The sequence below is a fragment of the Delphinapterus leucas genome, chromosome 3 (genome assembly GCF_059928025.1).
Source record: "Delphinapterus leucas isolate spDelLeu-1000000601 "Yukka" chromosome 3, BTC_Dleu_Yukka2, whole genome shotgun sequence".
NCBI lineage: Eukaryota > Metazoa > Chordata > Mammalia > Artiodactyla > Monodontidae > Delphinapterus > Delphinapterus leucas.
Window position 1 is genome coordinate 65,947,366 of NC_143131.1, and position 25,098 is coordinate 65,972,463.

Genomic DNA, 25,098 nt, shown 5'->3' on the forward strand with positions numbered 1-25,098 from the left:
CGGTGTGGAAGGCAACAAACTGAATTCAGAAGCAGATATAAGAGGTGAGTGATGTATTAAACTAGACATTAAAGAGATTTGCAGAAATGTAAACCAGTACCACTTCTCTAAGTACATTTTTGTTCTTGCTGAAAATATAGTTATTTTACAATAAAAATATGTAATGGGTTTTTGTTCTTTTCAAATGAATTATTTTTTAAAATTTCGCATATGGTAAATATGGATAAAAGAACAAACACGAAAGCTCTCCGGGGGTCCTCGTTTATTTTATGGGGTAAAGGAGTCCTAAGACTAAAAGGTTTGAGAACCACTGGTCTAGGTCATTCCCAGTGTTGGATGAACAATCTCAATCATTACTTCCCAGCTGCACGGGGTTTAAAGCTCTGTCAATACCCTCCTCTCCTTCCTTCTCCCTCCTCACCGATCAGGGGTCCTGGTGTGACAGCATCTCGACCTCTGCCGTCCGGACCCCCGCCACCCCGCATCCCCACATCCCAGCCCGCTTCCCAGTTCCCAGACACGCCCCTCCGCTACACACACTGGGCCCCGCCCCCACTCAGGGCTCCTCCACTCCAGACCCCCGGCACCCTGGGTCTCCCCCATCCTACCCTCCCCTTCCAGCACCCCTACCCGCCAGGCAGGCGGCAGCGTCGATCCATTTGAGCAGCTGAGCGGCGCTCAGCTCTCCGCGGAGGTTGGCGTGCGCGGGCTGGATGGCCTGGCTCACGTGCACCTCGCCGGGCGCCGGCCGCTCCAGCTCCATGGCCGGTCAAAAGTGCGAAGCAACCGGCCCTGGCCGCCGCCCGGCCACCAACTGGGCCCGCCCCCGCTCCAAAGGGCACCGAGCCGCTGCCACCCCGGCCCCGCACCCCGCGCCCTGCTGGCCACTGGGCCACCTGGTGCACCGGGAGGTGAGATTTAAGGGGCCAGGAATACCGCAAGGAGGGCGAAAGGGAACTCTCTTCTGTCTCAGAAGACACTGACTCAGGCGGCCGAGGTTGGCAAAGCTGGAACCAGACCGGGTTTCTCACCTATAAAGGGGTGATAGCAGTACTTATCTCAAGCGGACTGTGCAGAGAATTAAATGAGATAAAGTACAAAAGTCATAGCGTGTGCCCGGCTAAGGTGACATAGGTGTTTGCCAAGTAAAGAGTGAGGTTATTATCAGTCTGAAGAACTTGACAGGTGATGGGGAGTTAATAATTAATTAGTTAAATGCTGTCCAGAGAAATGTAGACCTTTTGCTTTAGAAGTTGATTTTAAAGTATTTGACTTCTTATTTTCTTTTTTTTCTGGCTGTAGACTGCCAGGTAGGGTGGGCACTCACTCTTCCCATCCCTAGTTCAAAATACACCTTCTGAGTCTTAGGATAATATAATGGCTCCAAAAAACCCCGTTATTCATCTTTTTGTTATGAAATTACCTCCACTTTTGTTATGAAATTACCTCCACTGCCAAACAAACGGAGAAAAATTTAAAAAGGGCTGATCAGATTTGCTGGCACATCAGAAGCCACCCAATAAGGGAAGGCAACCTTTTGGTTTTAATATAGAGAATTTACAGTTAAAAGCTGCCAACTTGGACTTCCCTGGTGGCGCAGTGGTTAAGAATCCACCTGCCAATGCAAGGAACGCGGGTTCGAGCCCTGGTCTGGGAAGATTCCACATGCCACAGAGCAACTAAGCCCATGTGCCACAACTACTGATCCTGTGCTCTAGAGCCCGCGAGCCACAACTACCGAGCCCATGTGCTGCAACTACTGAAGCCCACGCGCCTAGAGCCCATGCTCTGCAACAAGAGAAGCCACTGCAATGAGAAGCCTGTGCACCTCAACGAAGAGTAGCCCCCGCTCGACGCAACTAGAGAAAAGCCCGTGCGCAGCAACGAAGACCCAACACAGCCATAAATAAATAAATTAATTAATTAAACAAAACAAAAAAACCTGTCAACTCATTACAAATGAGCCCAACAAATCCCAAGAGAATTTCTTCTTTATGAGAGACAGAATATAGAACATTAAATAAGAGTTCTCATTGTCAAACTTTAGCACATATAAGCTGTTACACTTTCTAGAGCTGAAATCAGTGACTCTACAAAGCAGTTTCCATTATGGAAACAGTGACACCAGAAAACCTCCAGCATGTTATAGAGCCATAGATGTCATATTGTGAGGGCTGGCTGCATCTGGGATGGGTGAGGGAATGGACACCTGGAGAGAAAACCATGTGTCAGACAGGCAGCTGATGTAAAAGGAGCAGTTAAGATAGTAGAGCACCTGACTTGAACTCAGGACTCCTGACTTACCACAAAGTCTAACTGCCTCCAACAAATCAGTGCTGCTTTTTTATCCTTGTGCAGATGGCCTGCCAAGCCCCAGCCTGGAGCATCAGAATGGAGATTCTGGTAATTTTGCTTCTCCTTTTAAAGATTTTTTTTTTTTTAATGTAAGAGAGGAATGAAGGAAACATGGACTTGATAACTTTTCAGGATCCTCTGTGAGTAGGTTTCTGTCCCATATAAGCATAAATAAGAATTAGATGCATTCAGTTAGGGAAGTATGAAGTTTGACTTTTATAAAAAGCATGAAAATGACTTTTTTAAACAAATTAAAATGTGTGCTTCCAGGATGGTCCCCTCATGTGCTTATATGCTGATTTCAATGGCAGTGTTATTACTCATATCACTTTTGGCATTCCTCATTGGAAAGTGCCTCTAGAGTTCTTAATAGCATCTTGGCAGATTAGATCATTGTTCAGCAAATATTCACTGAGTCTACTAATAACTCCATGCGAGGCACTTATTGGTGTTGGGCCTGGCCACATGACTTGCTTTGGAATGGAATGTGAGGAGGTAACAGTGTACCAATTTGGACCTAGCCCTTGGAGGTACCACATGCTCCTGTTCTCAGGAACATCTGACCTCTGCAGTGAGAAGATGCTAGCCTGAGCTGCTGCCCCATCGGCACCTGGATGCCGGGCTGAATTCACATATTGCAGAGCCATTCCAGCCAACCTGCAGACTTGCAGCCTGAAGCTGAGCCACACAGCAGACATGCAGACTCCTGAATGAGACATAACTATTTATTGTTGCATGTCACTGTGATTGGGGGATTGTTACACAGCAATAAATAATGGTTACATGCATGAATTTCATTTATTAATATTTTAGAAATTTTATTAAGTTATTGGAAATAAAGTATGTGTTTAGGTTGGGTTGTATTGTTTTGGGTAAAAAAAGGTGACTGAAGTGATAATAATATGTAAGTACTTGTGTACTTGCTTTATACGTATACTTGGTGGCTTTCTGAAGTGATTATCTGGAAAGGGATAGCATGTGTCTGTATATGTATGTCTAGGAACGTTTGATCAAAGAAGCAGACACAGTACACAAAGTCACTATTGTTTTCTTATATATATTTTCTCCTAATTAGATGTCTTGATTATGGTTTCATAGCTTTTGTTGGTTTTGCACTGATTTTCATTTTCATATCCTCTGCCTGAAACTACTGTTCTTATGTTTTTCTCAATAACATCTGCATGTGTGAACATTTGCTATATCCTTTATCTGTCAAGGATTTTTGCTATTATGTTTGAAAAAAAGGCTTCCATTTTCCATTTCTGTTTAGAGACATCTTTTGGAGATGAGCAGCCTGTGAAGCCAGCTTGATTTTTAGAAGGTCATGCACAAGAGCAGGAAAGCTGATCAGGAAGAGTATGGAAAGTATGATAATCACTAGAATAATAAGAACATCTTTAGAATGTTGGTGTAGGAGGGAAACTAGACGGTGGAACCCCATCATTCTGGAGATGAGGAAATGAGGTGTTGGCCCTGGCTCACATTGCAAAGATAATGGTCAGGCTTTGAGAAAACTGAGAGCAAGGAGCATGACATATAAGAAAAGAGACAGAAAAAAGTGCTTCCCCCAGAAGCGGACCCTCCAACAGGAATTTGAGAGCAAGCAGTTTATTTGGGAGAAAACTGCAGAAAGCACCTGTAGGAGAGTCAAAAGTGTGGTCCTGGGCTTCCCTGGTGGCGCAGTGGTTGAGAGTCCACCTGCCGATGCAGGGGACGCGGGTTCGTGCCCCGGTCCGGGAGGATCCCGCATGCCGCGGAGCAGCTGGGTCCGTGAGCCATGGCCGCTGAGTCTGCGCGTCCGGAGCCTGTGCTCCGCAACGGGAGAGGCCACAACAGTGAGAGGCAAAAAAAAGTGTGGTCCTCAGACCAATATCAGCACCACCTGGGAGCTTGTTAGAAATGCAGAATCTCAGGCCCCACCCCAGACTTGCTAAATCAGAATCTGCATTTTATTAAGATTCCCAGGGGAGTCATAAGCACATCCAAGTTTGTGAAGAACAGCCTGAGTTATTCCTGCCGGAGACATGGAGGAGATTGGAGGTTTCTACCCTCCAGTCTCCACCTTTCATTGGCTGAGAGCTGCTTCCCAGCATAAATTCCTCAGCACTTACACTGACTGCAGGGCAAGAGCGGGCTCTCAGGCAGAGCTTTGCCTCCTTAGGAAGGGAGGATGCTGTCAGCTTGTACTGGAAGCTGGAATGGCGAGTGCCGAGGGGATGGTGGCAAGGCACCAAGAGCCATGATACTTACTGTTCTGAACACCAGGGGCAGCTGGGAGCCTTTTCTTTTTATGAGACGAATCCCAGGCAGAGGGTTTGGTCATTTAAAGTGTTTCACACAGAGATGAACTTTATTAGCTAGCAGTCTCTACCTCCACCTTTGGCAGAGGTTATGAAAGGTACCAGGTCAGTGTTTTCATATTCGAATTTATACGGATATGGTTCAAAGTTTAAATACAGAGTTCCTAAACAAAAAATTCAGAGTGTGTTTCCATGTATTTCTGGTGCCAACTTCTTGCCTGGAGGGTCTTTTTTGCTCCTGGGCCCTATTCTTGGGGTCACGCTGACCTTGGGAAATTGAACTGTCCCATTTAGCGCCTGGAGCCTCAAGCAAAACTTTCTCCTGTTTGTTCCTGTGCCTTCCGTGGCCCCAGCTCTCAGACAAGCATTAGATGTACAAGCCAGGTGTTACCTAATGCATGTGGAGTGCAGCACTTTAGTTTTTTGAACAAAAGCCATGTGTATATAGTCCAATATTTTCTCTTCCCAGGCTTTGCTTGGCCCTACCTTCATTCCAGGAACAGCTCAGTGGAACCCCCTGGCTGCCACCCCCATTGCTTGACAGTAGGCTAGACTCCAGGGATTGCTTTCAAATATGGAGCCAGCCTTGCATCTCTGGAATAACCCCACTTGGTCATGGGGTATAATTCATTTTACATGTTGTTGAAGTCTCTTTGCTGATATTCCGTTAAGGATTTTTACATCTACATTTTTGAGACACATTGGTCTCTCCTCTTTTTCTTTTTTTTCTTTACTGTCTTTGGTTTTGGTGTCAGGTTCATAAAATGAATTGGGAAGTGTTCCCTCTATATTCTAGAAGAAATTGTTCTTTAAACATTTGTTAGAATTCTCCAGTGAAACCATCTGAGCTACTCATAACATGCTACACAGCCCTATGAAGTGTGGGTATTATTATAATTCCCATTTTATAGATGAGGAAACTGAAGCAACTTGCCCAAGACCACACAACTAGGAAATAGTAAAGACAGGATTCAAACCCGATAATCTGGCTGGAGTCTCAGCTAGGCTGAGAAGGTGACCAGTGGGGTCAGGACCACACAATTAGGAAATGAGAGAGATGGGAGTTTACCCAGATCTAGCTTCAAAGGCCATGCCTCTCTTAGTCAAGCTACCTTCACTCATTCATTCATTCATTCATTCAATCAGTGCATATTTATTGAGTGCCTCCTGTGTCCCAGAGACTGTTCAAGGCACTGGATAAATGAAATGATGAGTAAAATAGATTTAGTCCCTGACTTTATAGAGTTCATGGTTTAATAAAATGTGCTACAAAAATGTAAATCATTCTAATAAGGATGAAGCAGTGATAAACATGTATGGAAACTAGCTGATGGCTCTAGGCAGCTCCTCAAATTATATCTGGCAGTTGACCATTTACTAGACTGAAGATCACTCCTGATTTGTGTGTGTGTTTTTAGACAGTCACAAACTTGCAGAAAAGTGGAAGTACCATACAAAGATGTGCTTGTTGCTGTTGGAGTGTCACTGCTCCCAGGCCCTCACTGTGGACACAGCTACAAAGTGTAAGTGTGTGTGTATATCTGTCTATAGTGGATTGAATGATGGTCCTCCCCAAAGATATGTCCATGTCCTACTCACCAGAACATATGAATATTAGCTTATGTGGCAAACAAAAAGAAATATGTGATTAACGATCTGAGAGGAGAAGCTTATCATGGATAATCTAGATGGGCCCTAAATGCAATCACATGTATCCTTATAAGATAGACACCCAGAGGACAAGTCACACAGAGGAGAGGAGGAGACAGAGGGTGGTGTGATGTGGTCACGAGCTAAGGAACACACAGCCACCAGAAGCTGGAAGAGGTGGGTACAGATGGAGTGTATCTGTGCCTTCACCTTGACTTCTGACTTCTGGCCTCCAGAACCTTGAGAGGAGCAACGTCTGCTGTTTTAAACCACCCAGTTTGTGGTAACTCGTTGCCCTGGGAAACTAATACACTATCTATAAAACCCCAAATTCAGATTTTTTTTTTTTTTTGGCCACTCTGCATGCAGGACCTTGTTTCCCTGACCAGGGATCGAACCTGCACCCCTTGCATTGGAAGCACGGACTGGACTGCCAGGGAAGTGCCCCCAAATTCAGATGGATACACCAGTTCCCATCCACCAATGCAGGGTTCATTTTATTTCTCTTTCCGCATATCTCTAACTCCATTTTCTGACAATGAGAAGCCTGGCTTACTTCCCACTTGGCAGATAGCCTTATTTGGTCAGTTCCCCCGTGTGTATCCAATCTACCACCTCCAGGTCATTATTGCCCTTGAGGGGCACCCTCCTCATCTGCTCAGGCTCCAACGCCCAGCCGGGCCCTGTCCTGGGGCCACCTCCCCACTAGGCAGGCACAGCCTCCCGCTCAGGCAACCTGCGCATACACACACCTGCTCACCTCACATGATGGCTTTAGGCTGAGGAAGAGGTGGACCCTGACTAGGTGTGCCGGCGCCGCCCCTGCTTGCTGAACGCCCTGCAGCCCAGCGCAAGCCCCTCTCCCCCTGGGATCCGCGTGAGCCCACCCCAGCGGGGCTAGGTGTGGCTGTGACCCTGCAGCGGGTGGGAGGGGCCAGCGCCCACTGAGATGCCCTCACCCTGCAGGACCAAGTACATCTTTTCCCACGAGGAGTCATCAGCCAGGACTTGGTGACTGGAGTGATGCTGGAAGGTTAAAACCAACTGGAGGTTTCGATACTTTATTTCATTTAGGAAGAGGCCTGTACCTAAACATCAGAGGCATTTCTTGGTGGCAAATTGGATATTTCTCCCCTATTATATAGACATCAATCGTCTGTGAAGAAGCCTTCAGATTAAATTTCAAGGATGAAACAAGATTAGTCCTGGCAGGTATATAGATCCTCAAAGAATGTGCAATAACTCCTCATAAAACAGTCTAAAAATATTCTTTCTGTCAGTTCCACACTTTGTAAAGAGGCTTTATGATTTGTGCTTGATAATATACTGCTTAAATTTTAAAATTGTTTAATACCAGCATGACTTTTCTCTCTAAAGAGATTCATTCGTCAACTACTTCATTGAACACGTTATCTTAAATATGTAATATTGACCAGACACTGGGCTAAGCATAGGTAAGGGCCTCGTTCTCAGAGCTCAGGGAGCTCTCAGTCTGGTATTTACATCAGTAGTGGGCATATCATAAGATACTGTACACAGTGCCATGGGGACACGGAGAGGGGAGGCTAGGCTCTGCATGGTCATCCCCAGAAACTGTTCATCACTTTGTCAGTCAAGAAGCAGGACCTAAGCATCCTAAGCAAAGGGGAATGCTTTGGAGGCTCCCAGAACTGACTAGATTTGGAGAACCAGTCTTGACAGTGGGCAGGTGCAGACACTGTGCTGCAGGGCTGAGAAGTGCAGCAAATGTTTGTTAAGAAGATTCTGGGGCTTCCCTGGTGGCACAGTGGTTAAGAATCAGCCTGCCAATGCAGGGGATATGGATTCGAGCCCTGGTCCGGGAAGATCCCACATGCCGTGGAGCAACTAAGCCCATGCACTACAACTACTGAGCCCGCGTGCCTAGAGCCCATGCTCCGCAACAAGAGAAGCCACCGTAATGAGAAGCCCGTGCACCGCAATGAAGTGTAGCCCCCGCTCGTGGCAACTGGAGAAAGCCCGCATGCAGCAATGAACACCCAACACAGCCAAAAATAAATAATTTTAAAAAAGAGACCCTATTAAAAAAAAAAAAAGAAGAAGAAGATTCTGGTATGGCCTTGCCTCTGCTCCTTCCTTCCTTGTGGACCTTGGTTAAGATCTAAAGTCCCAGGAGAGAGCATCTATCTGCTCAAGCTTAACTCATATGTCTTCTCATGGTCCTAGGACTGGGGAAGGGAAGGGTACAGGAAGGGCAAAACCTGTTTCTCTTGGTTTCAGTAGAGATGAGACAGGTGCCTGGAATTACTTTCTCACTAAGATTAAACCCACTGTGGGAGAAGTCATTCTCCCAAAGGAAATTGGATTAGGAATGGAGAAGGGAAGCTAGACAATTTTTAAAAAATTAGCAGTGACTTGTACAAAGGCATTCAGGCATGGGGAAGACAATGGGGAAAGGCAAGTCCTTGATAATGTTCTTCAGCTGCTGGATCAAGCCTCACCTGAAACCAACATACTTTGGAACTTTCCAATTACATGAACAGATAAGTTTTTTCTATGGCCCTTCCTCCCCCCACTTTTTTTTGCTTGTTTGTTTAAGCCCGTTTGAGTCTGGTTATCTGTCATGTGTAACCAAAAGGTTTCTAACTGATAAACCCGCACAATGGTCTTACACAATTTCTGGCAGTTCTTTACTTTTCTTTTATTTGCTATGAAAATATTCATTATTTTTCCAGTCTCTGAGTGACATCAGTGCTTCTCATTTTTAGCTCATATCAGGTAAGTGATCCAGCTCCATAATATAACATTTTTATTTTTCTCAAATAGGTGGTATACTTTTATAATGATGTTGATTACAGACTTTGCAGCATCCTAATAAAACAAAGGCAACACACAGTGGAAATCGTTTTTTCTTACAGAAATTTTGAAATCAGTTTTTCAGCCGTGCAGCTGACTGGGCTAGAGATGCGAAACCTCCACAGTCATCAGTGTGTCTTTAAATCAGGCAACCGCTCGGTCCCCACAAGGTCTCACCGGCATGAGCCCTGCCTGGGTGCTGTGGGGCACGCAAAGCAGCATCAAAGAGATACAGGTCAGTTCCTGTCCCTATGGGAGACTAGAAAAGTAACCCAACTTTATATAATGTTGCATTATCCTGAGGGGCTTTAGAACCATTAATTAATTCACAAGACACTCTGCATGGGAGCAGCCACTATAATTATTCCAATTTTTCAATGAGAAAACTAAGGTCCAGATATTTACCCTGCATTGTCCACCTAATCAGTAATCAAATCTGAATTCCTAAGTAACTCTGCTTCTTTGGCTTGTTGCCATTTGCGATGTTATTTAGCTAAAATAATATGAATGTTTTAAACAATATCCTAAAAATCATTCATCGTATAGCATTTGAAAAGAAAAAAATGTTCTATAATGTAGATATTGACATCTTGGATTTTTCATTAAGGATTTTTTTTCTCTTAATTTTACCACATGAGAGAAAATCAAAGAGGAGAAAATTGAAATTTACATTACAGGACAGTAATTCATAGGTCAAAAAAATGTTGGTTTACAGATTAGAACTAAGAAAGACAATTGGAGCTAATAAAGATTTTAATAAATCTTAGAAAAAATATATTTCCTACCTGTTGGAATTACGACTGTCTTGCACATTCTCCCCTCGAGAGAATCACATGTGAAGCCTGGGATATCAAAGGAACATAAACATTTCCTTACTATTTTGCTCTTATTCTTGTCAGAATTTGGTCAGAAGAAGTTTGGAGGCAAACGACGACAATAATTAATATTTCAAAATCCTAATACAAACGGGAGTAGGAAGCCAAGAGGGTCCGGAATATTCCCTCAGCAAATGTTGAGAGCTTACCCTGGTCTCATGGAGCTTACATTCTGCTGAGGGGAGACAGAAGCTGAACAAAATAAACGTGTGTGTGTGTGTGTGTGTGTGTGTGTGTGTGTGTGTGTGTGATGCTTGGAGAAAAAATGAAGCTGAAGAGGGATGGAGGGAGGTAGGCATGGCTGCAATTTTACACAGGATAGTCAGGAAAGCTTCCCTGAGACCCGATATTTGAGCAAAGGTCAGAAGGAAGTGACAGAGGAGCCATGAGGCCTCTCTAGGGGAGAAGGTTGTCTTTAGGACTGTTCGCTAATGTTCCTGTCCTTCTTCTTCTAGCCACATGGTAGGACTATCCCGTATCTCCCCGAGTATGAATTGATTTGACCAATGAGACGTAAGCAGCAGTGGGTAAAGGACTTTAAGGGTCAGGGCATGATTTGTCGTGTTCCCTTCTCTTCAGCCAGTGGGGTCCGCATAGAAGAGGCCCCCTCAGGAGGCATCTCGGGCACAACAGCATGGGCCAGGGCCTACAGCTAACCCAGAGACTCTGTTGCTGTAACCCTGAGATTTGGGGGTGGTGTGTTATTGCAACATTGCCTAGGTTATTCCGACTAATGTAGCAGTGTTCTGGATAAGGGAGCAGCAGTGCAAAGGCCCTCAGCTGGGGGTGCACCTGGCATGTTGGAGGAACAGAGCAGAGGCTGGGTGGAGCAGATGGGGCGGAAGGGTCCTGAGATGATACCAGAAAGGTAATGAAGGGAGAGAAGTTGTACAGGTCCTTCGGTCCTTCAAAGTCACTGTAAATATTTTGGCTTTTAGTCTGAATGAAATGGGGAATTAGGGAGCTTTGAGTAGAGGAAAGATAAGATTTGCATTACATTTCAAAAGGATAAGTCCAGCTGCTCTGTTGAGAATAGATTGCTGGGGGCAAAGGTGCAAGAAGGGGAATTAGGAGACCATTGCAGGTCATTGTATGTATATGTAATAGAACCCAAGGGTCTGGGTTGCAGGGGATGGAAGTAGGGATGAACCCAATCACTGTCGCTTATGCTGCTTGGAAAATGTGTGATTCCAGTCCTTGCAACTCCCAACTCAGGGCTTTGTGGGTGTAGATCTCCTGATTCCCAAAGGGGGACACTTCTGCTGGGGGTCCAGCAAGAATCCTGGTCACTCCAGGTTCCTTGTGCCAAGATACCAGCAGGGAGGAAAGGTGTCACCATTCCCACGAGGGCCACTGACCTAAAACTCCAGGAGTAGGTTAGATTTTTGAGGAAGGCAAAAATACATTCGGCATGCAGTAATTTTCAGAGCATCTCTTGGTTCTCACTTGCCCAATTTTGGTGATTAATAGACCTGTGCAGCAGCCATGTCCTGTGAAGGACATGATGACAAGGATAAACAAGATCCCTCAGGGATGAGGATGTAATTAACTCACCTGGTAAACTGCCTAAGCCAGTAGAGGTGTAGCCAAGGGGAATCTAGAATGGGCAATTGAGGAGGGTGATTATTAGCATCATCACATTTCTGAAACCAGCTGCAGCATGGGGGATACAGCTTGTCCCACTAAGTTTCCTATTGTAAGTTTTCTCCAGGAAAAGAGATCAGTTAGAATTTTGGAGCGGCTGGTTCCAAAGTTGTCTGACTTACTGTACAAAGCAAGTGGATCTGAGCAGGCAAGGCGTGGACTTCAGTGGATTTTGTGGTGCACTGCACACAATACCTGCTTCAGGACCCAAGCTTTCATTCTCCCAGTTACCAAGAGTGTCCCTATTCTTGGATGACACCTGGGCACCTCCCCAGGATTTGCCCTTAGTGGAAGGAAACTGCTGGGTTTTTATTTATGTTCCCTTCCCATAGGGAAGTTGTATTCAGTGACTGGCTAATTTGGGGAGTATAAGGGCCTGGCCTCTTGCTTCACTCTGGGACATCTCTGAAGAACACGCCTGGTTTAGAATCTCTGTGGGATTGGCTGAGGTCTCTGATGTACCTATATCATAGTTCAACTTCTCCCTCTGCCCTGTCTGTTCCCTTCCCTTCTGTGGTAGACAGAATAATGAATGGTTTCCCAGAGATGTCTACATCCTTCTCCCCAGAACTCATGAATGTGTTGCCTTACACAGCAAAAGGAAATTTGCAGACATGATTAAGTTAACGATCTGGAAATGGAGATATTATCCTTGGTGGACCAAATGTCATCACAAGCGTACTTCTAAGAGAGAATCAGGAGGTCAGAGAAGAGAGAAGATGCTTCGCTGCTGGTTTTGAAGATGGAAGAAGGGGCCACAACCCAAAGAATGTAGGTGGCTTCCAGAAGAGGAGAAAAGTCAGGAAAGCAGATTCTCCTCAAGAGCTCCAGAAGAAAGGTGGCCCTGATGACTGATTTTGGACTTTGATCTCTAGAAGTATTAAAGGATAACTTGTGCTGTATTAAGCTACTGTTTGTGTTTGTTTTTTTTTGTTTGTTTGTTTGTTTTTACAGGAGCAATAGGAAACAAATACATGTTCCCTTACAGGTAATTTACACCATTAGAGTTTTGTTCCTTTTTGCAGAGGAACTGGGGATATTTGGATGTATTGAACATGTTCATGCCACACTGAAAAAACTTACTATGAGGATGAATTAAAAGGTAGAAGGACAAATGGTTGTCCACTACTCTGCTAGCTTGGGGAAGACAAGATGGAAAAACAGGATAATAAGTTAGAGACCTTAGCCTCACATTTTGCAAAGCTAGGAGGACACTAGATGCCACAGATTAAGATTCAGGTGATGACAAAACCTGATTAAGCTAAGAGGTAGTATGTGTGGGAAAGTAATGAGAATAAAAGGGAGTAAAAGAAGCTTTTAAAAATACAGACTGCTGTAGCCAAAAATCGATTTGTACAAAACTACTAGGAATAATAAGAATGAAAGAAAATGACTATATATGAAAAGTAGCATGTATGTTTTTGGTAAAAGAAGGTAAGAGGAGTGGAGGAATTATTCTAAGAGAAAAATCCAGGGTCAAGGTGTATATTTTCCTGCTGTATTGTGTTTCTGTTTCCTATGCTAGTGTGATCAATCATCAGAGAAACTGTTTGGGTTAGAAAACTTTGATTAAAATATTTGACTCTCGGGCTTCCCTGGTGGCGCAGTGGTTGAGAGACCGCCTGCCGATGCAGGGGACACGGGTTCGTGCCCCGGTCCCGGAGGATCCCACATGCCGCGGAGCAGCTGGGCCTGTGAGCCATGGCCACTGAGCCTGGGCGTCCGGAGCCTGTGCTCCGCAACGGGAGAGGCCACAACAGTGAGAGGCCCGCGTACCGCAAAAAAAAAAAAAAAAAAAAATTTGACTCTCTTTATAATGTAGTACAGAATTCTCTATTGGCTCACATGAGTTTTCAGATTGTTAGTCTCTTCTTGATGAGAAATTGTAAGCAGGGGATTTTATTTGCCTTTTCAGTGATCTGCCTAGAAAACAAAGATTTTGTGTGGTGTCATTTTTTTTCTCTCATGTCAGGTCTTTGATTATCTAAGAGAGCTGCATCTTACAACTATATATATATATGTTAAATTACGTGGGAAGCATTGTCAAATAAGTATTATGTTGTGTCTAGAAATGATGTAAAATTCCTGGAAATCTGATATGTCCAAATAGAATAACTTTGACAAGTGAGAGTTTTCTGATAACTTTAAGATCATAAAACTGAACTGGGTAGGAATTTCCAGAACTAGATTCAAGCAGAGCAAGAATTAATATGGGGCTGAATTAATTGATGAGGGTGATTATAATTTCTTCCAGATATAAGGAAAACTTTCCTTTTAGACTAACTATGACTTACAGCACAGATAGGGAGAAAATGATTGTTCCATATCTCTTCATTGCAAGCCTGTTCCTAAAAATTGTACATTTTAGAACAAGAGTCCAAATGGAGGCCCACACTCCATATGTCTAAATATTTAAAAATTATAAATCAAGTGAGCAAATTGTTAAAATATGTTCTATCCTCCCATCTTAAAATATACATTTATGATGACAAAATAGAAAGTTGGCAAAATACAAAACACAAATGAATTTATTATTACACATGTCTTTGGGCTGATGATGTTTGGATGAGTAACTGTTTCATATTGTAGCAAGTTACACAGCCACTATGTACTACTGTTGCACATACTTCCCTAATTCCCAGGTATCTCCCCAGTCAGGAACTGGAAAATGAAGGAAAGAAAAAAAGACAGAACTCCCAGGAAATACTTGGTGTGCAATAGAATCTATTGTATACATAACCATCTCACAGTAAAGTTGTCAGGTGAATTAGTTTCTCTTTTCACCTACTGAAATTTTTCACTGAACTTCTCCCAATGAAATCCTCCCACATTCTAAAGCAGTGTTTATCTCTGACTGAAAAATCACAAACCTTTATTAAATTCAGACACCTTTTGAGGGTGTAGGGCAAGCAGGGTGGAGAGGCATTTCCCTGAGACCTGGACAGTGTTACTCATTAGAATGGATATTTAGGGTTAAGGATGGTGCCACGTCAGTGAGTGCCAGACCCCAAGAGTATCGCATATATAGTTTAATAAAAATTTGGGTGGGCGTGCCTGTGTTACATGGAGCCCTTTAAAGTGCAGGACCATGGCAGGGGGCCCCTTTTAATGTAAGGGCATTGTCACTTCATTGTTCCGTGACATAGGGACAGAAGTCTAGGAAACAATGACAGGACTCTATGTGGGGTTTAATCCACTTTTAACCCCCCCACCACACACCCTCAACAACAGAACAATGATGAGGCTACAAACCTACTGTTTAGTGATCATGTTCATTGTTTCCATTCATTCATGTGTCAGATGCTGTTCTAGGCATAACAGTGAGCAAAGCAGTCAGAGTTCCTGCTCTCATAGAACTCACATGTTAATGGGAGAAGACCAAAGATAAACACAAACTATAAGATAATTTATCACCAACGATAAACACATAAACTATAAGATAATTTATCATAGAAATAAGTGCTATGAAGAAAATAAAGCATGAAATGGGGCAGGGGCAGGGGTGGACAACTTTAGCTACAGGGGTCAGGGAAGAGCTCTCTGGGGAGGTGACTTTTTGGCCAAGACCCACAATAAGAGTAGGAGGCAGTAATGCAAACATTGAACACATTAGCTAACTGGATTTCCTGATATTAGAGGGTTAAGAAGAACCGCTTTTTAAACTTCAGCACTTGATGAACATCTTAAGTACTTAGGCCCACCATCTTGCTATCATCTGTAGTGCAACAAATATAAAATTTTTCATAATTGTGGACTTTCTACCACACCTTGATAATTAATGCACAGAATATAAATGTAAAATTGTGATCAGACCAAATCTGACCTGAATTCAGAATATACCCTATAAAACACATCACTCAATAGAATTTTTATATCAGCTACCTTGCTGTTCTTTCTCAAATAGCAAAATAATAACAATTGTCTTTGTGATTTCTAATGTTTTTCTAGAACTGATCTTAATATGAAAGACTTGATTTCACTAGGTAAGTTTTTAAAAAGCTAAATCTATATAGAATAAAAATTTAGTCCTATACATGAGAGTTTTGATTAAAGAATACTCAAAGTTCTAAGTTCTTAGTCAACCAATGCACCTCATAGACTGAAATGGAGCAAAACCTTAATATTTTTTAATTTGAAAAAAGGAAATTTACCAGCTGGTTTTAAAAGAAATATGCATGTATAATTTGGGGTTTTTTTTTAATATAAATTTATTTATTTTTTGGCTGCGTTGGGTCTTTGTTGCTGTGCGCGGGCTTTCTCTAGTTGCGGCGAGCGGGGGCTACTTTCGTTGCGGCGTGCGGGCTTCTCATTGCGGTAGCTTCTCTTTGTTGCAGAGCACGGGCTCTAGGCACGTGGGCTGCAGTAGTTGTGGCACGCTGGCTCAGTAGTTGTGGCTTGCGGGCTTAGCTGCTCCACGGTATGTGGGATCTTCCCGGACCAGGGCTTGAACCCGTGTCCCCTACATTGGCAGGTGGATTCTTAACCACTGCACCACCAGGGAAGTCCCTGGGATTTTTTGTAAACCCTAAATATTTTTTTCACATAATAGAATCAACCTAAAATAATTTTCATTCAATAATTTCTAATTATAAAAGAGAATCATTAGAATTATTTAGTACTTTATTTATTTTTAGTACTTTATTGTTGCTTGTGCCAGACAGCATACGAAGTGATTTACATGCATCATTTCATGTAATTGTTACAAAACCTTGCATGGATTAGTATAAGGTAATACTAAGAATTCCTATTTTATATTTGAGGAAATAAGCACAAGTTAGGCACCTTGTCCAAAGTCACACACAGTGGGAAATTGTGGAACCAGAAATGGAACCTGAGCAGCCTGACTTCAGAGTCAACTTAATGCTTGAGATTATGACAAGCTTCTAGATATTTTATACTGTTTTATTCTTTATAATATTGGCATGATTACATTCTTACATAATCTGAAATTTGCTTAATTCTTAGGAGTTTCTCCAGAAGTTCAGTATATTGAATTTTAAAAATATAATTATAACTGTTTATATAATTTTTAATATACTTATATAATTATTTTATATTATATTATATACTTTTTTATAATATGAAACTTTATTCTAAAACATATCCCAAACTGCAAGACACAAGTACCATTGAAACAGGTAAATGTATACGTACGGAGAATGGTGAAACAGAATTTTCGCCTTTAAGAAGTCTTTATCGGGCTTCCGGTAAGATGGCGGAAGAGTAAGACGCAGAGATCACCTTCCTCCCCACAGATACACCAGAAATACATGTACACGTGGAACAACTCCTACAGAACACCTACTGAACGCTGGCAGAAGACCTCAGACCTCCCAAAAGGTAAGAAACCCCCCATGTACCTGGGTAGGGCAAAAGAAAAAAGAAAAAACAGAGACAAAAGGGTAGGGACGGGACTTGCACCAGTGGGAGGGAGCTGTGAAGGAGGAAAAGTTTCCACACACTAGGAAGCCCCTTCGCGGGCGGAGACTGCGGGTGGCGGAGCAGGAAAGCTTCGGAGCCGCGGAGGAGAGCACAGTAACAGGGGTGCGGGGGGCAAAACGGGGAGATTCCCGCACAGAGGATTGGTGCCCACCGGCACTCACCAGCCCGAGAGGCTTGTCTGCTCACCCGCCGGGGCGGGCGGGGCTGCGAGCTGAGGCTTGGGTTTCGGTTTCGGACGGAGCGCAGGGAGAGGACTGGGGTTGGCGGCGTGAACACAGCCTGCAGGGGTTAGTGCACCACGGCTAGCCGGGAGGGAGTCCAGGGAAAAGTCTGGACCTGCCGAAGAGGCAAGAGACTTTTTCTTCCCTCTTTGTTTCCTGGTGCACGTGGGGAGGGGATTAAGAGCGCTGCTTAAAGGAGCTCCAGAGACGGGCGCAAGCCGCGGCTAAAAGCGCGGACCACAGAGACGGGCATGAGACGCTAAGGCTGCTGCTGCCGCCACCAAGAAGCCTGTGTGCAAGCACAGGTCACTATCCACAACCGCCTTCCGGAGAGCCTGTGCAGCTCGCCACTGCCAGGGTCCCGGGAACCAGGGACAACTCCCACGGGAGAACGCACGGCGCGCCTCAGGCTGGTGCAATGTCATGCCGGCCTCTGCCGCCGCAGGCTCGGCCCCGCACTCCGTGCCCCTCCCTCCCCCCCTCCACCCCCGGCCTGAGTGAGCCGGATCCCCCGAATCAGCTGCTCCTTTAACCCCATCCTGTCTGAGCGAAGAACAGACGCCCTACGGTGACCTACACGCAGAGGCGGGGCCAAATCCAAAGCTGAGCCCCTGGGAGCTGTGAGAACAAAGAAGAGAAAGGGAAATCTCTCCCAGCAGCCTCAGAAGCAGCGGATTAAAGCTCCACAATCAATCTGATGTACCCTGCATCAGTGGAATACATGAATAGACAACGAATCATCCCAAATTAAGGAGGTGGACTTTTTTCAATTAAGGAGAGAAGGATTTATGATTTTTTCCCCCTTTTCCTTTTTTTGTGAGTGTGTATGTGTATGCTCCTGTGTGAGATTTTGTCTGCATAGCTTTGCTTCCATCATTTGTCCGAGGGTTATATCCATCCGTTTTGTTTTTTTTAAAAATTTTTTTCTTAATAATTACTTTTTATTTTAATTATTTTATTTTACTTTATCTTCATTCTTTCTTTCCTTCCTTCCCTCCTTTAGACAACGAATCATCACAAATTGAGGAGGTGGACTTTGAGAGCAAGATTTATGATTTTTTCCCCTTTTCCTCTTTTTGTGAGTGTGTATGTGTATGCTTCTGTGTGAGATTTTTGTCTGTATAGCTTTGCTTCCACCATTTGTCCTAGGGCTCTATCCGTCCTTTTTTTTTTCTCTTAATTATTTTTTATTTAAAAAACTTTATTATATTTTATCTTACTTTATTTTACTTTATCTTCTTTCTTTCTTTTTTCCTTCCTTCCCTCCTTCCTTCCTCACTCCCTCCCTCACTCCCTCCTTTCTTTCTTTCTACTTCTACTAATTCTTTCTTTCTACTTTTTCTCCCTTTTATTCTGAGCCGTGTGGATGAAAGGCTCTTGGTGCTGCAGCCAGGAGTCAGTGCTGTGCCTCTGAGGTGGGAGAGCTAACTTCAAGACACTGGTCCACAAGAGACCTCCCAGCTCTGCATAATATCAAACGGTGAAAATCTCCCAGAGATCTCCATCTCAACACCAGCACCCAGCTTCACTCAATGACCAGCAAGCTACAGTGCTGAACATCCTATGCCAAACAACTAGCAAGACAGGAACACAACACCACCCATTAGCAGAGAGGCTGCCTAAAATCATAATAAGTTCACAGACACCCCAAAACACACCACCAGACGTGGACCTGCCCACCAGAAAGACAAGATCCAGCCTCATCCCCCAGAACACAGGCAGTAGTCCCCTCCACCAGGAAGCCTACACAACCCACTGAACCAACCTTAGCCACTGGGGACAGACACCAAAAACAACGGGAACTATGAACCTGCAGCCTGCAAAAAGGAGACCCCATACACAGTATGATAAGCAAAATGAGAAGACAGAAAAACACACAGCAGATAAAGGAGCAAGATAAAAACCCACCAGACCTAACAAATGAAGAGGAAATAGGCAGTCTACCTGAAAAAGAATTCAGAATAATGATAGTAAAGATGATCCAAAATCTTGGAAATAGAATAGACAAAATGCAAGAAACATTTAACAAGGACCTAGAAGAACTAAAGATGAAACAAACAATGATGAACAACACAATAAATGAAATGAAAAATACTCTAGATGGGATCAATAGCAGAATAACTGAGGCAGAAGAATGGATAAGTGACCTGGAAGATAAAATAGTGGAAATAATTACTGCAGAGCAGAATAAAGAAAAAAGAATGAAAAGAACTGAGGACAGTCTCAGAGACCTCTGGGACAACATTAAATGCACCAACATTCGAATTATAGGGGTTCCAGAAGAAGAAGAGAAAAAGAAAGGGACTGAGAAAATATTTGAAGAGATTATAGTTGAAAACTTCCCTAATATGGGAAAGGAAATAGTTAATCAAGTCCAGGAAGCACAGAGAGTCCCATACAGGATAAATCCAAGGAAAAATATGCCAAGACACATATTAATCAAACTGTCAAAAATTAAATACAAAGAAAGCATATTAAAAGCAGCAAGGGAAAAACAACCAATAACACACAAGGGAATCCCCATAAGGTTAACAGCTGATCTTTCAGCAGAAACTCTGCAAGCCAGAAGGGACTGGCAGGACATATTTAAAGTGATGAAGGAGAAAAACCTGCAACCAAGATTACGCTACCCAGCAAGGATCTCATTCAGATTTGATGGAGAAATTAAAACCCTTACAGACAAGCAAAAGCTGAGAGAGTTCAGCACCACCAAACCAGCTCTACAACAACTGCTAAAGGAACTTCTCTAGGCAAGAAACACAAGAGAAGGAAAAGACCTACAATAAGGAACCCAAAACAATTAAGAAAATGGGAATAGGAACATACATATCGATAATTACCTTAAATGTAAATGGACTAAATGCTCCCACCAAAAGACACAGATTGGCTGAATGGATACAAAAACAAGACCCATATATTTGCTGTCTACAAGAGACCCACTTCAGACCTAGAGACACATACAGACTGAAAGTAAGGGGATGGAAAAAGATATTTCATGCAAATGGAAACCAAAAAAAAGCTGGAGTAGCAATTCTCATATCAGACAAAATAGACTTTAAAATAAAGACTATTAGAAGAGACAAAGAAGGACACTACATAATGATCAAGGGATTGATCCAAGAAGAAGATATAACAATTGTAAATATTCATGCACCCAACATAGGAGCACCTCAATACATAAGGCAAATACTAACAGCCATAAAAGGGGAAATCAACAGTAACACATTCATAGATGGGGACTTTAACACCCCACTTTCACCAATGGACAGATCATCCAAAATGAAAATAAATAAGGAAACACAAGCTTTAAATGATACATTAAACAAGATGGACTTAATTGATATTTATAGGACATTCCATCCAAAAACAACAGAATACACATTTTTCTCTAGTGCTCATGGAACATTCTCCAGGATAGATCATATCTTGGGTCACAAATCAAGCCTTGGTAAATTTAAGAAAATCGAAATTGTATCAAGTATCTTCTCCGACCGCAACGCTATGAGACTAGATATCAATTACAGGAAAAGATCTGTAAAAAATGCAAACACATGGAGGCTAAACAATACACTACTTAATAACGAAGTGATCACTGAAGAAATGAAACAGGAAATTAAAAAATACCTAGAAAGAAATGACAATGGAGACACGATGACGCAAAATCTATGGGATGCAGCAAAAGCAGTTCTAAGAGGGAAGTTTATAGCACTACAATCCTACCTTAAGAAACGGGAAACATCTCGAATAAACAACCTAGCCTTGCACCTAAAGCAATTAGAGAAAGAAGAACAAAACTCCCCCAAAGTTAGCAGAAGGAAAGAAATCTTAAAAATCAGATCAGAAATAAATGAAAAAGAAATGAAGGGAACGATAGCAAAGATCAATAAAACTAAAAGCTGGTTCTTTGAGAAGATAAACAAAATTGATAAACCATTAGCCAGACTCATCAAGAAAAAAAGGGAGAAGGCTCAAATCAATAGAATTAGAAATGAAAAAAGAGAAGTAACAACTAACACTGCAGAAATACAAAAGATCATGAGAGATTACTACAAGCAACTCTATGCCAATAAAATGGACAACCTGGAAGAAATGGATAAATTCTTAGAATTGCACAGCCTGCCAAGACTGAATTAGGAAGAAATAGAAAATATGAACAGATCAGTCACAAGCACTGAAATTGAAACTGTGATTAACAATCTTCCAACAAACAAAAGCCCAGGACAAGATGGCTTCACAGGCGAATTCTATCAAACATTTAGAGAAGAGCTAACACGTATCATTCTCAAACACTTCCAAAATATAGCAGAGGGAGGAACACTCCCAAACTCATTCTACGAGGCCACCACCACCCTGATACCAAAACCAGATAAGGATGTCACAAAGAAAGAAAACTATAGGCCAATATCACTGATGAACATAGATGCAAAAATCCTCAACAAAATACTAGCAAACAGAATCCAACAGCACATTAAAAGGATCATACACCATGATCAAGTGGGGTTTATTCCAGGAATGCAAGGATTCTTCAATATACGCAAATCAATCAACATGATACACCATATTAACAAACTGAAGGAGAAAAACCATATGATCATCTCAATAGATGCAGAGAAAGCTTTAGACAAAATTCAACACCCATTTATGATAAAAACCCTGCAGAAAGTAGGCATAGATGGAACTTTCCTCAACATAATAAAGGCCATATATGACAAACCCACAGCCAACATCGTCCTCAATGGTGAAAAACTGAAAGCATTTCCGCTAAGATCAGGAGCAGGACAAGGTTGCCCACTCTCACCACTCTTATTCAACATAGTTTTGGAAGTTTTAGCCACAGCAATCAGAGAAGAAAAAGAAATAAAAGAAATCCAAATCAGAAAAGAAGAAGTAAAGCTGTCACTGTTGGCAGATGACGTGATACTATACATAGAGAATCCTAAAGATGCTACCAGAAAACTGCCAGAGCTAATCAATGAATTTGGTAAAGTAGCAGGATACAAAATTAATGCACAGAAATCTCTGGCATTCCTATACATTAATGATGAAAAATCTGAAAGTGAAATCAAAAAAACACTCCCATTTACCATTGCAACAAAAAGAATAAAATATCTAGGAGTAAACCTACCTAAGGAGACAAAAGACCTGTATGCAGAAAATTATAAGACACTGATGAAAGAAATTAAAGATGATACAAATAGATGGAGAGATATACCATGTTCTTGGATTGGAAGAATCAACATTGTGAAAATGACTCTACTACCCAAAGCAATCTACAGATTCAATGCAATCCCTATCAAACTACCACTGGCATTTTTCACAGAACTAGAAAAAAAATTTCACAATTTGTATGGAAACACAAAAGACCCCGAATAGCCGAAGCAATCTTGAGAACGAAAAACGGAGCTGGAGGAATCAGGCTCCCTGACTTCAGACTATAGTACAAAGCTACAGTAATCAAGACAGTATGGTACTGGCACAAGAACAGAAAGATAGATCAATGGAACAGGATAGAAAGCCAAGAGATAAACCCATGCACGTATGGTCACCTTATCTTGATAAAATAGGCAGGAATGTACAGTGGAGAAAGGACAGCCTCTTCAATAAGTGGTGCTGGGAAAACTGGACTGGTACATGTAAAAGTATGAAATTAGATCACTCCCTAACACCATACACAGAAATAAGCTCAATGGATTAAAGACCTAAATGTAAGGCCAGAAACTATCAAACTCTTAGAGGAAAACATAGGCAGGACACTATGACATAAATCACAGCAAGATCCTTTTTGACCCACCTCCTAGAGAAATGGAAATAAAAACAAAAATAAATAAATGGGACCTAATGAAACTTCAAAGCTTTTGCGCAGCAAAGGAAACCATAAACAAGACCAAAAGACAACCCTCAGAATGGGAGAAAATATTTGCAAATGAAGCAACTGACAAAGGATTAATCTCCAAAATTTATAAGCAGCTCATGCAGCTTAATAACAAAAAAACAAATAATCCAAAAATGAGCAGAAGACCTAAATAGACATTTCTCCAAAGAAGATATACAGACTGCCAAGAAACACATGAAAGAATGCTCAACATCACTAATCATTAGAGAAATGCAAATCAAAACTACAATGAGATATCATCTCACACTGGTCAGAATGGCCATCATCAAAAAATCTAGAAACAATAAATGCTGGAGAGAGTGTGGAGAAAAGGGAACACTCTTGCACTGTTGGTGGGAATGTAAATTGATACAGCCACTGTGGAGAACAGTATGGAGGTTCCTTAAAAAACTGCAAATAGAACTACCATATGACCCAGCAATCCCACTACTGGGCATATACCCTGAGAAAACCATAATTCAAAAAGAGTCATGTACCAAAATGTTCATTGCAGCTCTATTTACAATAGCCCGGAGATGGAAACAACCTAAGCGTCCATCATTGGATGAATGGATAAAGAAGATGTGGCACATATATACAATGGAATATTACTCAGCCATAAAAAGAAACAAAATTGAGCTATTTGTAATGAGGTGAATAGACCTAGAGTCTGTCATACAGAGTGAAGTAAGTCAGAAAGAGAGAGACAAATACCGTATGCTAACACATATATATGGAATTTAAGAAAAAAAAATATCATGAAGAACCTAGGGGTAAGACAGGAATAAAGACACAGACCTACTAGAGAATGGACTTGAGGATATGGGAAGGGGGAAGGGTAAGCTGTGACAAAGCGAGAGCGAGGCATGGTCATATATACACTACCAAACGTAAGGTAGATAGCTAGTGGGAAGCAGCCGCATAGCACAGGGAGATCAGCTTGGTGCTTTGTGACCGCCTGGAGGGGTGGGATAGGGAGGGTGGGAGGGAGGGAGACGCAAGAGGGAAGTGATATGGGAACATATGTATATATATAACTGATTCATTTTGTTGTAAAGCAGAAACTAACACACCATTGTAAACCAATTATTCTCCAATAAAGATGTTAAAAAAAAAGAAGTCTTTATCAATAAAAACCCAATATAAAGATTTGTTTCAAAACAAATTACATATATTAACTCTAGCATAATTCTAAAAAATAGTCAAAGTAAAACACAAAACTATGTAAACTGTGAATTCAAGTACAAAAACAAGATATATGTACACTTGAATCTGTGCAGAGTGCTTCAAATTAATTGTAGTCTAATTCCAAACAGATTGCATAACAAGTCCACAACAAGTCATAGACTAATGAACAACGATTTCATAAAATGACTAAATGATTTATCTCCAAAATCTCCTGTATGATCTGGCAACTGCCACCTCTACCTCTTTCCTTATCTCTAAAATAAATCAGGTTCTGCCACATCTGATGTTAACCACTGCATGGCTTATTAGATTTTGGGCATTTTGATTGAAACCTTTTCATTAAATTTGCTTTCCTGTGACATCTTTCTTCATCAGTATGTCTTCTAAATTCTGAATATTTCAGGTACCAAAATCTCATTACTGCATGGTATAATTACGGTAGCTTCCTTCGTTCAAGTGGACATTTAGAGTTCCATTCAAATGAATGAAAAAGAAGAGCAGACAACTCCACACGAACAAGGTAACTTCATAAATATACTTCTTTATTCTTTAATACTCTTGAAATATTATTAGTAAGTAACTCCCCAGGTCAGAGTTTTAGAGCTTAGATGTAGTAAAATCTCAGAATGTAGTCAAGGGAACAAAAGTTAGTCCTATAGAGAGATGTGGGTACATTTTAAAATTTTGTTAAATATGTGAAAGGGCTAATGCATTGG

The 25,098-nt window shown here is 42.1% G+C and overlaps 1 protein-coding gene across 1 annotated transcript in view; it reads right to left on the bottom strand.

Moving 5' to 3' along the window:
* Positions 1-910, bottom strand: part of ACOT12 (acyl-CoA thioesterase 12) — a 51,359-nt gene extending 50,449 nt beyond the window's left edge. Inside the window, exon 1 of the mRNA XM_022593550.3 lies at positions 631-910. Coding sequence (XP_022449258.2) covers positions 631-763 — 133 coding nt within the window. The 5' untranslated portion in view covers positions 764-910. The remainder of the gene's footprint in view (positions 1-630) is intronic.
* Positions 911-25,098: the final 24,188 nt, after the last annotated feature.